The sequence below is a fragment of the Oncorhynchus kisutch genome, linkage group LG17 (genome assembly GCF_002021735.2).
Source record: "Oncorhynchus kisutch isolate 150728-3 linkage group LG17, Okis_V2, whole genome shotgun sequence".
Classification (NCBI taxonomy): Eukaryota; Metazoa; Chordata; class Actinopteri; order Salmoniformes; family Salmonidae; genus Oncorhynchus; species Oncorhynchus kisutch.
In genome coordinates this window covers 11,864,175-11,878,180 of record NC_034190.2, presented here as the reverse complement: position 1 = coordinate 11,878,180, position 14,006 = coordinate 11,864,175, and the positions used below count along the sequence as shown (strand labels likewise).

General features: G+C 42.8%; 2 protein-coding genes across 3 annotated transcripts in view; both read left to right on the top strand.

The window, feature by feature from the left end:
* The window catches only part of LOC109908431 (solute carrier family 45 member 4), a 50,137-nt gene extending 45,190 nt beyond the window's left edge, over window positions 1-4,947 (top strand). The window contains exon 9 of the mRNA XM_031795117.1: window positions 503-4,947. Within this exon, the coding sequence (XP_031650977.1) occupies window positions 503-862 (360 nt within the window). The 3' untranslated portion in view covers window positions 863-4,947. The remainder of the gene's footprint in view (window positions 1-502) is intronic.
* A 1,909-nt stretch (window positions 4,948-6,856) lies between these two features.
* LOC109907172 (DENN domain-containing protein 3) overlaps window positions 6,857-14,006 on the top strand; it is a 51,402-nt gene continuing 44,252 nt past the window's right edge. Inside the window, exons 1-2 of one of the 2 annotated variants that reach the window (XM_020504980.2) lie at window positions 6,857-7,186; window positions 10,686-11,097. In XM_020504980.2, coding sequence (XP_020360569.1) covers window positions 11,017-11,097 — 81 coding nt within the window. In that variant the 5' untranslated portion in view covers window positions 6,857-7,186; window positions 10,686-11,016. The remainder of the gene's footprint in view (window positions 7,187-10,685; window positions 11,098-14,006) is intronic. The other variant, XM_031795116.1, reaches the window with a different exon arrangement.

Below are 14,006 nucleotides of genomic sequence, written 5' to 3'. Positions count from 1 at the left end.
TATCCTCTCTCTTCTCTCCCTCACTCCCCTCTCTACTCTCCTCTCTCTTCTCTAACTCTCTCTACTCTCCCTCGCTGCTCTCTCTACTCTGCCTCTCTACTCTCCCTCACTCCCCTCTCTACTCTCCTCTCTTCTCTCCCCCTCTCTACTCTCCCTCTCTCTACTCTCCCTCGCTGCTCTCTCTACTCTTCTCTCTCTTCTCTCCCTCTCTCTTATCTCTCTTCTCTCCCTCTCTCTACTCTCCCTCACTCCTCTCTCTACTCCCTCTCTCTACTCTCCCTCTCTCTTCTCTCCCTCTCTACTGTCCCTCGCTGCTCTCTCTACTCTCCCTCACTCCCCTCTCTACTCTCCTCTCTCTACTCTCCCTCTCTCTTCTCTCCCTCTCTACTCTCCCTCGCTGCTCTCTCTACTATCCCTCTCTACCGCTCTCTTCTCTCCCTCTCTCTTGTCTCCCTCACTCTTCCCTCTTCTCCCTCTCACCTCTCCCCTCCCTCTCTCCCAGTACATCCACCACAGCCCGGGGAATTCCAAGCGTGGCTTCGGCATCGACTGTGCCATCCTGTCGTGCCAGGTGTACATCTCCCAGATCCTGGTGGCGTCGGCGCTGGGCGCAGCAGTGGATGCCACGGGTAGTGTGCGGGTCATCCCCATGGTGGCGTCCGGCGGCTCCTTCCTGGGTTTCCTCACCGCCTGGTTCCTGGTCATCTACCCAAGTCACGGCGACGCGGATGCCAAGGGCGAGCAGAAGGCTCTAACAGGGCCCGTGTCTGATAACAGCGTCACGGAGAAACCCAGTGTTCTAAAACTGTCAAAGAAAGGTGCCACCACTACGTGTAAAGTGCAGTGCGAGTCCACTCTGTAATTTGATGTGATCGCCAATTAACTGGAAAGGTCGGAGCTTACTGTAACCATAGCAATGCAACGATCATCAAAAAATTAAAACCGACATTCCTTTTTTTACAACCGGGCCGTTGCCACCCAATAATCTGCTGATGGCATGGGCTTGACCGACCTCTTTCTCAAAGACACACATGGGCCATGATGTGTTAAGGTTTTGACTTGTATTTCATTTGGGGCCTGTCTCTCGCTCGTCACACTCTAAGGACTGTGGTGTGGCGAGGAGAGGACAGGCGTCTCTCCCTCTCAGGGCCACCAGGGGCCGCGATCGAGGCGGTCCAACTGGACAGGACAGATCAGGGGACAGTGGATACACATGCGACCGACGTTCACGCGCTGAACTGGGATCTCTGGAAAAAGACATGCACTTCACTCTCACTTCCATTCAAGGGTCGAGATGAAGGAAAAGACGAAGAGTCTCTAAGAAATATTATATTCTTCTAATAAGTGAAGCATTTGAAAATGCAGAAAATTGCTCTTTTGATTGAACATGATTATTTAGTTTACTTTCCTCTATATATTTTTGACATTATGTTGCAGAAGGACATTGTTATCACCAAATGGGCCAGGCCCGGTATCATTTACAGGGTTGATGTATTACTTTTTGGACTTAAAAGGTTTTTAGTGGCTTTAAGAGGAAACCGCACATGTATAAGGAGGTGATTTCTCAGTTAGGAGAGGAGGGGGAGGAAGGCATTGTTTGGTAAATCAATCAGTTGTTCTAATTATTGAATTTCTAACTGTTATGACATACTAAATTGTAATAAGACCAAACTCATTCCACACAGAGCCGAGTGTCTGCTGGTTTTCGATCCTTCCTCGTACTTGATTGATACATTTAGGTCACTAATTAGTAAAGAACTCCCTCTCACCTGGTTGTCTAGGTCTAAATTGAAAGGGAGAACTAAAAACGCCAGACACTCGACCCTCTGTGGAATGAGTTTGACACACCTGAGTTACACTATATCAACTGTACACAAGCATTTCCCAAACTCGCTCCTGGGGACCACAAGGAGTGCCCGTTTTGGTTTTTGCCCTAGCACTACACAGCTGATTCAAATAATGAATTCATCATCAGGCTTTGATTATTTGAATCAGCTGTGTAGTGCTAGGGCAAAAACCAAAACGGGCACTCCTTGTGGTCCCGAGGAGCGAGTTTGGGGAAATACTGATCCACACAAATATATCTTTATCCTCTTTAGTAATTTATAGTAAGGATCCTATTTTCCACCTTTCAGAATATATCCGTCAACGGCCTCACCGTTGACGGAGAACAGAAACACTTTTAGGAAATGAGAAAGAATCTCAATGCTGCATTGGAGTTACGGAGAATTGCATACCAAACGGAGGACAGAAGTTGAGGAGCACTGTAAGACAGATTTCAGGCTTCAATTCGTTCTCTTTGTCTTGTTTCAATTGCATTGTTAATGGATTGTGTCACTCGCTGCACAATTTCAGCTGCTGACGTTTGTTTGAGGATGTAACTAATAGCTAGATGTTTGTCAAATGTGGGAGTGCCTGCTCATGGAGGGGGGGGGGGGGGGGGTGTAAGTCTGAGTTTTTGGGGAGGAGCACTTAGGCAGAACTTAAACTGTGCAGGAATTCAAGTTGATTATTTTCCTACCATATAGGTCTTCCTTTTATTTTTCTAACTGAAGTAATGGGTCTTGATAGAAGAGTTCATATCCAGGGGCCTCCCGAGTGGCGCAGTGGTCTAAGGTACTGCATCGCAGTGCTAGCTGTGCCACTAGAGATTTTGGGTTAGAATCCAGGCTCTGTCGCAGCCGGCCGCGACCGGGAGACCCATGGAGCGGCACACAATTGGCCCAGCGTCGTCCAGGTTACGGGAGGTTTTGGCCGGCAGGGATGTCCTTGTCCCATGGCGCACTAGCGACTCCTGTGGCGCGCCGGGCACAGTGCGCGCTGACACGGTAGCCAGGTTCACGGTGTTCCTTCCAACACATTGGTGCTGTTGGCTTCTGGGTTAAGTGGGCATTGTGTCAAGAAGCAGTGTGGCTTGGTTGGGTTGTGGTTTTGGAGGACGCACGGCTCTCGACCTTTGCCTCTCCTGAGTCTGTACAGGAGTTGCAGCGATGAGACAAGACTGTAACTACCAATTGAATACCACGAAATTGGGGAGAAAATGGGGTAAAAAATAGAAAAGAAGAGTTATATCCTCTCACTTGTAGTGCATTTACATTTAACACCTAGTTGCTGCATGGTTTGGGCCTTGTGGCGAGTTATGCTGTTATCTGAAGCGGCCTTAGCTAAATGTTAACACACCATGTTGGCTCTCGATGGCCTACATGCACCCTGAGCCAGAATGGGGGCTCAGTTGCATTCTTCTATAGACGACATGGTGGACTGAGTGTGGAAACTAGTGAAGGGAGTAGAGCTCCACTGTGGAACTCATTATGGCTCTAGTCTGTCTGTTGTGTTGAGCATGCTGGTTATGGCTTTACAGGCCCATGTGTCTCTGCTGTGACAGGCCCCAGGAGGTCAGATCAGAGCCTTAGGGCTATAGAGCTGGGACTACCCAATTACTACATCCAGGTTGGCTGTGTTTCTACACGAATACTTACCGTATATGAGATATGGCTTCCTTCTCCTATGTGTTTATTATATTGAAGTTACAGACTACATCGCTCTGTTGTCTCTTGTTAAGGATACGTGTTAATCAGTAGAGGTAGATTTGTGAAAGTGTAATTTATCCTTCATTAATGTGTCAAACTGAAAAACAAAAAGCTGAAATCTTTTCAGAGTGTCAAGAGATTCAAACCAAACTTGAAGTGTAAACAAACAGAGAGCATGAAGTATTTGACAAATCAGACGATTGTTGCAATAATGTTTTCTGCCTCTGTAAGCAAGGGTGGAAGTGTTAAGTTTCTGGGATGGGGTGAACTTTTTTAATGCATGGCTGTATGTATGTGAATCATAGTTATACTGTATGAAAAACAACAACCATGTATTCGTAGCTAAATAAGCATAGTATTGGTTAGTTTTTTTAGAGAAGAACCATGCCTTGTTGAATACTTGAAGTGCAACTTGAGTGTTTCTAAGATGCAAGGAAGTGTATGATAGTTTTCCTGAACCTCTAGCTGTTGACTCTGGAATGTTGACATAGTGGCCTATGTTGAAAGGCCTGCTGGGAGTTTGCATTTCCTTGATTCCATCAGGTGACAATGTTAAAGTCATGAATGTAAAATATTTGTCGTTTTGTGATGGGTAGAGGGTCTGCACAGAACTTGCACATACAAAGTTTGAAGAAAAGAAGAATAATCTTTGCAAAAGAAAAAGTTCTGGATCTGTTTTATATATATATATATCTAGCTCTTTTCATGTTAAATGGATGCTTTCACTTTATTTAAATATAACATATATGAATACAGATATATATTTACAGTAACAAATGCAAGAGGTATGTTACAGTAATCAGAGGACTGGAATGTGTTTGAAACACGTGTGTGAGCGCGTCATCTGGTTTTCAATTCACTTTATTTGATAAGATTGAGGTCACACTGCAATACCAATATTTCATTTGTTAACTTTTCAGACAGAAATGTGTTTTTGAACAAGTATAATTCAATTTGATCATTAAACTCATTCAATTTCCCTCTTTTCTTTTGATAGCATTCTCCTATCATTCATCTCTGATTATTTTAAAAATACTTTTATAAGGTCATTTTATTTAAGGACAATGAGAGTTGCATATAGTATTTTATGTAATGAATTTATCACTGATATTACTTAAAGAATGGGAAAAACAGTATTTGCAGTCAGTGTAAATACTATTTTAGTTTATTTTGCTGCTATAAAAAAGTGGATTATTTGTATTAGCTGTTTTTCTATAAGGACTGTATATACATTCTGTAAATATGCTTGAGCCTTCATATGTAGAACCATGGAAGAACACTGTATTGAATGCACCTTTAAAAAAAGAAAACTCAAGGGCTTCTGTCGCTTTATTGTTGTATTCCACTCATATATTACCTTTTGAAAACAAAATATTAGCTATGTAACTATGTTAATAAACTGCCATCATCTATGAAATACTCTACATGTGTAATATAAAGTCATAGAGGGTAGTTTGTTTTTAGGTCAATATGAGGAAAGCCAGCGTACAGTCCGAAGATCTTGGTAGACGAAGAAGACACGAAGGCTATCAGGGCATTAAGCGCCAAACTTTAATGATGACTTATCAGGGTTATAAAATGAATAATAAACTGGAGAGGGAATACACCTTCACACCATATCACACATCACATTCCACCTCGGGTCAAACCACAGGTCATCTGCCCTGAGCTAATCACAGCTTCCTCTTTCAGTTAAAGCCACACTCTGTAAGATCATGTTTATGATAAGGTGAAACAGTTGCTGGCCTAAGCTACATAAGTCATATACTATTTATAAACCAAGGGGGGGTATTTGATTCATTTAAATGACTGGAAATCTACCAGACTGCAATACTATGTCTTACCAGTGGTGGAAAAAGTACTCAGTTGTCATACTTGAGTAAAAGTAAAGATACCTTCGTAGAAAATGACTCAAGTCAAAGTTAAAGTCACCCAGTAAAATCCTACTTGAGTAAAAGTTTGTTTTAGATATACTTAAGTATCAAAGGTAAAAGTATAAATAATTTCAAATTCCTTATATTAAGCAAACCAGACGGCACCATTTTCTTGTTTTATTTATTTTACAGATAGCCAGGGGCACACTCCAACACTCAGACATCATTTACAAATGAAGCATGTGTTTAGTGAGTCTACCAGATCAGAGGCAGTAGGGATGACCAGGGATGTTCTCTGTTTAGTGAGTCCTCCAGATCAGAGGCAGTAGGGATGACCAGGGATGTTCTCTGTTTAGTGAGTCAGTCAGATCACAGACAGTAGGGGTGACCAGGGATGTTCTCTGTTTAGTGAGTCCTCCAGATCAGAGGCAGTAGGGATGACCAGGGATGTTCTCTGTTTAGTGAGTCAGTCAGATCACAGACAGTAGGGATGACCAGGGATGTTCTCTGTTTAGTGAGTCAGTCAGATCACAGACAGTAGGGGTGACCAGGGATGTTCTCTGTTTAGTGAGTCAGTCAGATCACAGACAGTAGGGATGACCAGTATGTTCTGTGTTTAGTGAGTCAGTCAGATCACAGACAGTAGGGATGACCAGGATGTTCTCTGTTTAGTGAGTCAGTCAGATCACAGACAGTAGGGATGACCAGGATGTTCTCTGTTTAGTGAGTCAGTCAGATCACAGACAGTAGGGATGACCAGGATGTTCTGTGTTTAGTGAGTCAGTCAGATCACAGACAGTAGGGATGACCAGGATGTTCTCTGTTTAGTGAGTCAGTCAGATCAGAGGCAGTAGGGATGACCAGGGATGTTCTCTGTTTAGTGAGTCCGCCAGATCAGAGGCAGTAGAGATGACCAGGGATGTTCTCTTGATAAGTGTGTGAATTAGACCATTTTCCTGTCCTGCTAAGCATTCAAAATGTAACAAGTACTTTTGAGTGTCAGGGAAAATGTATGGAGTAAAAAGTACAGAATTTTCGTTTAGGAATGTAGTGAAGCAAAAGTGGTCAAAAAAAAATACAAAAAATAGTAAAGTTAACTACAGACCCCCCCCCCCCCCCCCCCCCCCAAATACTTAATTAGTACTTTTAAGTATTTTACTTAAGTACCATACTCCCACTGTGTCTTGGACATGATCTAAACATAATGCACAAATGAGACCTTGTGCACAAAAAGGGCCACTCGTCTGGGAATGTTGACAACAGTCTCTTATACAATGTTCCCACCTCGTGGTGTTCTTCTCGCGTTACATTTCTCACCCCTGGAAAGGGTTCTGGGTTTCATGGATGTTTCTCTCAGCCGCTGGATGGCAGCATTTAACTACATATTGTAACCAGCAGTACTATACATTTATAGTCGTTTTATTTGTAACATGATTGTAGTTGTAGGCGACAATATAAATCTTAATTGAATCGCAATACAGTTTAACTAATATAGTTTTAAGGAGTTATCTGCGTCTGATTCTTTTTAGTCCTGAATCTAATTTGAATCTGTGTAGGCTATGAGCCGCCTTTTTACCAGGAAGTTGTATGGAGCCGACAACGGTTGAAATGTGGCATTTGCTCCACTGCTCTGGTCTTATCCGGTGAGTGGAGTGTTTGGGTCAGGTCAGCCGGGTACTGTGTGGAGCTTCGTGTGCGCTTTATCGACAATAAAGTTACATTTGACGCCTTCATTATTTCACCAACGAAGGTACCTGATGGAAAATAGCCGATTGAATAGAGGTTGGTGATGTCTTGTATTTTCTAAAAGTGTCATAAGAGAGCTAGCTATATGTCAGGTTGAAAAAAATCGGACCACTTTTTTAAAATTTAAGATGCAAACCTTCTTGTCACAACAATGCCATTTTAAAGTGTCAAGACCGTGTCAAAACTGAATACAGCTGACGCTGTCCCCTACCTATACTGTCATCACTTTTCCTCTTTTGTGTTCTGTAGTTTAAATGAGAAGTCACCATGCGTTTGTAGATTAGGACAAAGATCAGTCTACCTGTCGTTAGACTATAAATGGCACCCTATCAATAAGATCCATGAGGCACAGACTTGCGACGTACCTGAGATTTAGAACTAGAATGACCCGGAGGACGGGGTTCTGCCAGAGCAGAGTACAGACTAGATGTCTGTGGTTTCATCGACTCGTTTATTTCTGGAAAATCACATTTTAAAACCCATCGTTGGTGTCATGTAGTGTAGTAACAGTGCACGTGTCTTTTCAACATCCTCTCTATGTATTCAAGATGCATGTTTTGGAATATTTCTATATTTGTATTCTGTTCACTCTGCCATTGTTGCGGAGTTACTGTAACATTTGGATGGATTGCTATTCTGAACTGCACCTTGAATAGTTGTGTACAAAACATTTGGATGGATTGCTATTCTGAACTGCACCTTGAATAGTTGTGTACAAAACATTTGGATGGATTGCTATTCTGAACTGCACCTTGAATAGTTGTGTACAAAACATTTGGATGGATTGCTATTCTGAACTGCACCTTGAATAGTTGTGTACAGGCAGAACTGTTAAAGTCCCCCCCCCCCCCCCCCCCCAACTGTGGATTTTGAGAGAGAATAACATTACTCCTAGTGTTTTCCATTACACAAGGTTGGGCTACTCATTGGTCCAAAATGTTGGGCAGGGATTTCATAGACCTGCTGTAAGCACCACTGCAGCTACACTGATGATAAGAAACGGATGTGCCTTTTGGGGAGAAAAACAAACTGCTTGGCCTTTATGAATCACACAATCCTACTTACTCTAGGTGACTTTGTTGTGTCTTGTGTTCTTATCTTTTGAATTAAACTTTTTGACCAAATAGGTCAAATGTAGTATTAGGAATATAATTATTTACATGTTAAATAAAGACTATGAGCACTGCATGCAGACAAAATGGCAGTTATGACAGGATGATATCTAAACTGTGTCAACAAAGCAAATAAATCTCACTAAGTAATCCATGGTAACTTCCGGAAGTATGTTTGGATTTCTTTACATTTTATTGTGTTACAAAGTGAGATTAAAATGTATTTAATTGTAATTTTTTTCGTCAACAATCTACACCGAATACTCTGTCAAAGTGGAAGAAATATTCTAACATATTTTAAAGATTAATACAAATTAAATATGCTGAAATATAATCGTGGCGTAAGTATTCAGCTCCCTGAGTCAATACATGTTGGAAACACCTTTGCCATCGATTACAGCTGTGAGTCTTCTTGGGGAGTCTATAAGGGCTTTGCACACACAGATTTGTGCAATATTTGCCCATTTATTATTTGCTAAATTCTCTGTAAAGATGTTGGGGATCATGTCTAGACAGCCATTTTCAAGTCTTGCCATATATTTTAAAGCAGATTTAAGTAAACTTGGTCACTCAGGAACATTCACTGTGTTCTTGATGTGCAACTCCAGTGTAGATTTGGCCTTGTGTTGTAGGTTATTCTGCTGAAAGGTGAATTCCTCTTCCAGTCTCTGGTGTTAAGCAGACTGATTCAGGTTTCCTCTAGGATTTTGCCAATGCTTAGCTAAATCCCATTTCTTTTCATCCTGAAAACTCCACTGTATTTGCTGATTTTTCAAGCATACCCATATCAGGATGCAGCCACCACCATTCTTGGAAATAAGGAGTCAGCTACTCGGTGATGTGTTGTGTTGGATTTGCCCCAAACATAAGGCTTTTCATCTAGGCCAAAAAGTGCATATCTTTGCTTTGTTTTTTTTGCAGTATTACATTAGTGCCCTGTTGTATACAAGATGCATATTTGTATTCTTCTTTTCAGTCTGTCATTTATGTTATTATTGTGAAGTCACTACAATGTTTTAAAATCACCAATGGCCTCATGGTAACATCCCTGAGCAGTTTCCTTCCTGTCCTGCCCCTCAGTTCAGGAAGACGACTGTATCTTTATTGTCTGGTTGGTTTAATACATAATCCACAGCATAATTATTAACTTGACCATACTTAAAGAGAGATTCAATGTCTGATTGGTTATTATTACCCATCTACCAATCACTGCCCTTCTTTATGAGGCTTTCGAAAAGCTCCCTGGTCTTTGTAGTTGCATCTGTGCTTGACATTCAGTACATGACTGAAACCTTACAGATGTTGTATGGGGGACAGAGGATGGGTTCATCATAAAAAATTTAAAAAACTATTATTTCACACAGTGAGTCCATGTAACTTATTATGTGATTTGTTAAGTCAAATTTTACTCCTGAACTAATTTAGGTTTGCCTAAACAAATACTTATGCAAAGATGATATTTTAGTTATACTTTTATATACACTACCGTTCAAACGTAGAAATGTCCTTGTTTCTGAAAGAAAATCATTTTTTTTGTCCAATAAAACATCAAATTAATCAGAAATACAGTGTAGACATTGTTAATGTTGTAAATGACTATTGTATTTTTTTTGACTGAATATCTACATAGGCATACAGAGGCCCGTTATCAGCAATCATCACTCCTGTGTTAGCTATTCCAAGTTTATAATTTTAAAAGGTTAATTGATCATTAGAAAACCCTTTTGCAATTATTTTAGCACAGCTGAAAACTGTTGTCCTGATTTAAAGAAGCAATAAAACTGGCCTTCTTTAGACTAGTTGAGTATCTGGAGCATCAGCCTTACTGGGTTGGTGTACAGGCTCAAAAGGGCCAGAAACAAAGAGCTTTCTTCTGAAACTCATCAGTCTAATTCTTGTTCTGAGAATAGACTCAGAGAAAGCTCTTATCGCTGTAGAAATCTTCCCTCCCAGACCAGCTCCTTTCTGGAACCTACATCAGTAAAGCCCTATCTCTGCTTGATTAGTTGTTGTTTTTACCATCGCCAACAACAGGAAAGTATGCAGGCAAAGTAATACGTTATGGAGAAAACATGTTGTACGTGGTTTATATGAGGTTTAAATCGTACCTTTTCTGCTTTACAGTTGACCAAAAAATAAAATTAAAGTCAAAACCTGACGATTCACTTAGATAAGTTACGGTAACTTCGGATACTTGATTTCCTCCCCTGGGCTTGGGATTCATGTTAAACATGTTAATGATCGGTTTCTGGTTAGCTGCCTGAGTGATCAGGCCCCAACATCTGGTGGCGATGGGTTTTTCATGATTACCAGGCCGGCATGCAGGATCTTAGTTTATAGGGTCTATATGCTGACTTCTATCAGGCCTTAGTGACTTATAGAATGACTAACCTAACTGACTGTCTGTATCTGTCGTTCCCTAGACCTGAGGCCATGTTTCAGATGATTCTACTGAGATGGGCTTTTCCTCTAGGTGATTCTGATCTAGACGGGTCCTGTGGAAGTGGAGAAAGTGGTAGAGGAGGAGAAGCAGGAGACCTATCATTCTGACTCTATTCTGGATCTATGGACTGTAGACAAACACCATTTGTCTTACGTCAGACAGTGCGACTCATTCCACATTTGTTTGAACTAACGCCGTACAGGAGGAGTTTTGCGTAGGAGTGACGCCACCTGTTGGACTCAGAAAAGAAGACAATGGCCATGTGTGTGTGTCAGTGGTGTCCGGCTGGCTCTGCTGTCGTCTAGGCTCTGATGGCAGATGTTCCCTCTGGACTACTGGAGGCTTGTGTGGTGGTTGGAGCAGTCAGCAGTACACTCAGGGAACTCTATCAGGTAGGTACTGCTGACTCAATCGTGTTCTTCCAACGTCTCCCAAACAACTTCCCTTTTGACCACTAACGCAACAGGTTAGAGAAAATGTTTCTATGGTATGAAATCCTCCCCTACTTCTCTGCTTGTCAAATCTGCGATCGGATTCCAAATCGTGCATATGTTTTGGAGCGGCAGGGTAGCCTAGTGGTTAGAGCGTTGGACTAGTAACCGGAAGGTTGCAAGTTCAAACCCACGAGCTGACAAGGTACAAATCTGTCGTTCTGCCCCTGAACAGGCAGTTAACCCACTGTTCCGTCATTGAAAATAAGAATTTGTTCTTAACTGACTTGCCATGGTTAAATAAAGGTAAAATAAAAAATAAATAAATAAAAATAACCCATTGCCTGCTCTCTTTCTAGCTTTAGTAAATCATGTTTTTTTTTTTTTTTTTTTTTTTTTTTTCACCTTTATTTAACCAGGTAGGCTAGTTGAGAACACCTTTATTTAACCAGGTAGGCTAGTTGAGAACACCTTTATTTAACCAGGTAGGCTAGTTGAGAACAAGTTCTCATTTGCAACTGCGACCTGGCCAAGATAAAGCATAGCAGTGTGAGCATACAACAAAGAGTTACACATGGAGTAAACAATTAACAAGTCAATAACACAGTAGAAAACGAAGGGGGGGTCTATATACAATGTGTGCAAAAGGCATGAGGAGGTAGGCAAATAATTACAATTTTGCAGATTAACACTGGAGTGATAAAAGATCAGATGGTCATGTACAGGTAGAGATATTGGTGTGCAGAAGAGCAGAAAAGTAAATAAATAGAAACAGTACGGGGATGAGGTAGGTGAAAAGGGTGGGCTATTTACCAATAGACTATGTACAGCTGCAGCGATCGGTTAGCTGCTCAGATAGCTGATGTTTGAAGTTGGTGAGGGAGATAAAAGTCTCCAACTTCAGCGATTTTTGCAATTCGTTCCAGTCACAGGCAGCAGAGTACTGGAACGAAAGGCGGCCAAATGAGGTGTTGGCTTTAGGGATGATCAGTGAGATACACCTGCTGGAGCGCGTGCTACGGATGGGTGTTGCCATCGTGACCAGTGAGCTGAGATAAGGCGGAGCTTTACCTAGCATAGACTTGTAGATGACCTGGAGCCAGTGGGTCTGGCGACGAATATGTAGCGAGGGCCAGCCGACTAGAGCATACAAGTCGCAGTGGTGGGTAGTATAAGGTGCTTTAGTGACAAAACGGATGGCACTGTGATAGACTGCATCCAGTTTGCTGAGTAGAGTGTTGGAAGCCATTTTGTAGATGACATCGCCGAAGTCGAGGATCGGTAGGATAGTCAGTTTTACTAGGGTAAGCTTGGCGGCTTGAGTGAAGGAGGCTTTGTTGCGGAATAGAAAGCCGACTCTTGATTTGATTTTCGATTGGAGATGTTTGATATGAGTCTGGAAGGAGAGTTTGCGGTCTAGCCAGACACCTAGGTACTTATAGACGTCCACATATTCTAGGTCGGAACCATCCAGGGTGGTGATGCTAGTCGGGCATGCAGGTGCAGGCAGCGACCGGTTGAAAAGCATGCATTTGGTCTTACTAGCGTTTAAGAGCAGTTGGAGGCCACGGAAGGAGTGTTGTATGGCATTGAAGCTTGTTTGGAGGTTAGATAGCACAGTGTCCAGAGACGGGCCGAAAGTATATAGAATGGTGTCGTCTGCGTAGAGGTGGATCAGGGAATCGCCCGCAGCAAGAGCAACATCATTGATATACACAGAGAAAAGAGTCGGCCCGAGAATTGAACCCTGTGGCACCCCCATAGAGACTGCCAGAGGACCGGACAGCATGCCCTCCGATTTGACACACTGAACTCTGTCTGCAAAGTAATTGGTGAACCAGGCAAGGCAGTCATCCGAAAAACCGAGGCTACTGAGTCTGCCGATAAGAATATGGTGATTGACAGAGTCGAAAGCCTTGGCGAGGTCGATGAAGACGGCTGCACAGTACTGTCTTTTATCGATGGCGGTTATGATGTCGTTTAGTACCTTGAGTGTGGCTGAGGTGCACCCATGACCGGCTCGGAAACCAGATTGCACAGCGGAGAAGGTACGGTGGGATTCGAGATGGTCAGTGACCTGTTTGTTGACTTGGCTTTCGAAGACCTTGGATAGGCAGGGCAGGATGGATATAGGTCTGTAACAGTTTGGGTCCAGGGTGTCTCCCCCTTTGAAGAGGGGGATGACTGCGGCAGCTTTCCAATCCTTGGGGATCTCAGACGAGATGAAAGAGAGGTTGAACAGGCTGGTAATAGGGGTTGCGACAATGGTGGCAGATAGTTTCAGAAATAGAGGGTCCAGATTGTCAAGCCCAGCTGATTTGTACGGGTCCAGGTTTTGCAGCTCTTTCAGAACATCTGCTATCTGGATTTGGGTAAAGGAGAACCTGGAGAGGCTTGGGCGAGGAGCTGCGGGGGGGGCGGAGCTGTTGGCCGAGGTTGAAGTAGCCAGGCGGAAGGCATGGCCAGCCGTTGAGAAATGCTTATTGAAGTTTTCGATAATCATGGATTTATCAGTGGTGACCGTGTTACCTAGCCTCAGTGCAGTGGGCAGCTGGGAGGAGGTGCTCTTGTTCTCCATGGACTTCACAGTGTCCCAGAACTTTTTGGAGTTGGAGCTACAGGATGCAAACTTCTGCCTGAAGAAGCTGGCCTTAGCTTTCCTGACTGACTGCGTGTATTGGTTCCGGACTTCCCTGAACAGTTGCATATCACGGGGACTATTCGATGCTATTGCAGTCCGCCACAGGATGTTTTTGTGCTGGTCGAGGGCAGTCAGGTCTGGGGTGAACCAAGGGCTGTATCTGTTCTTAGTTCTGCATTTTTTGAACGGAGCATGCTTATCTAAAATGGTGAGGAAGTTACTTTTAAAG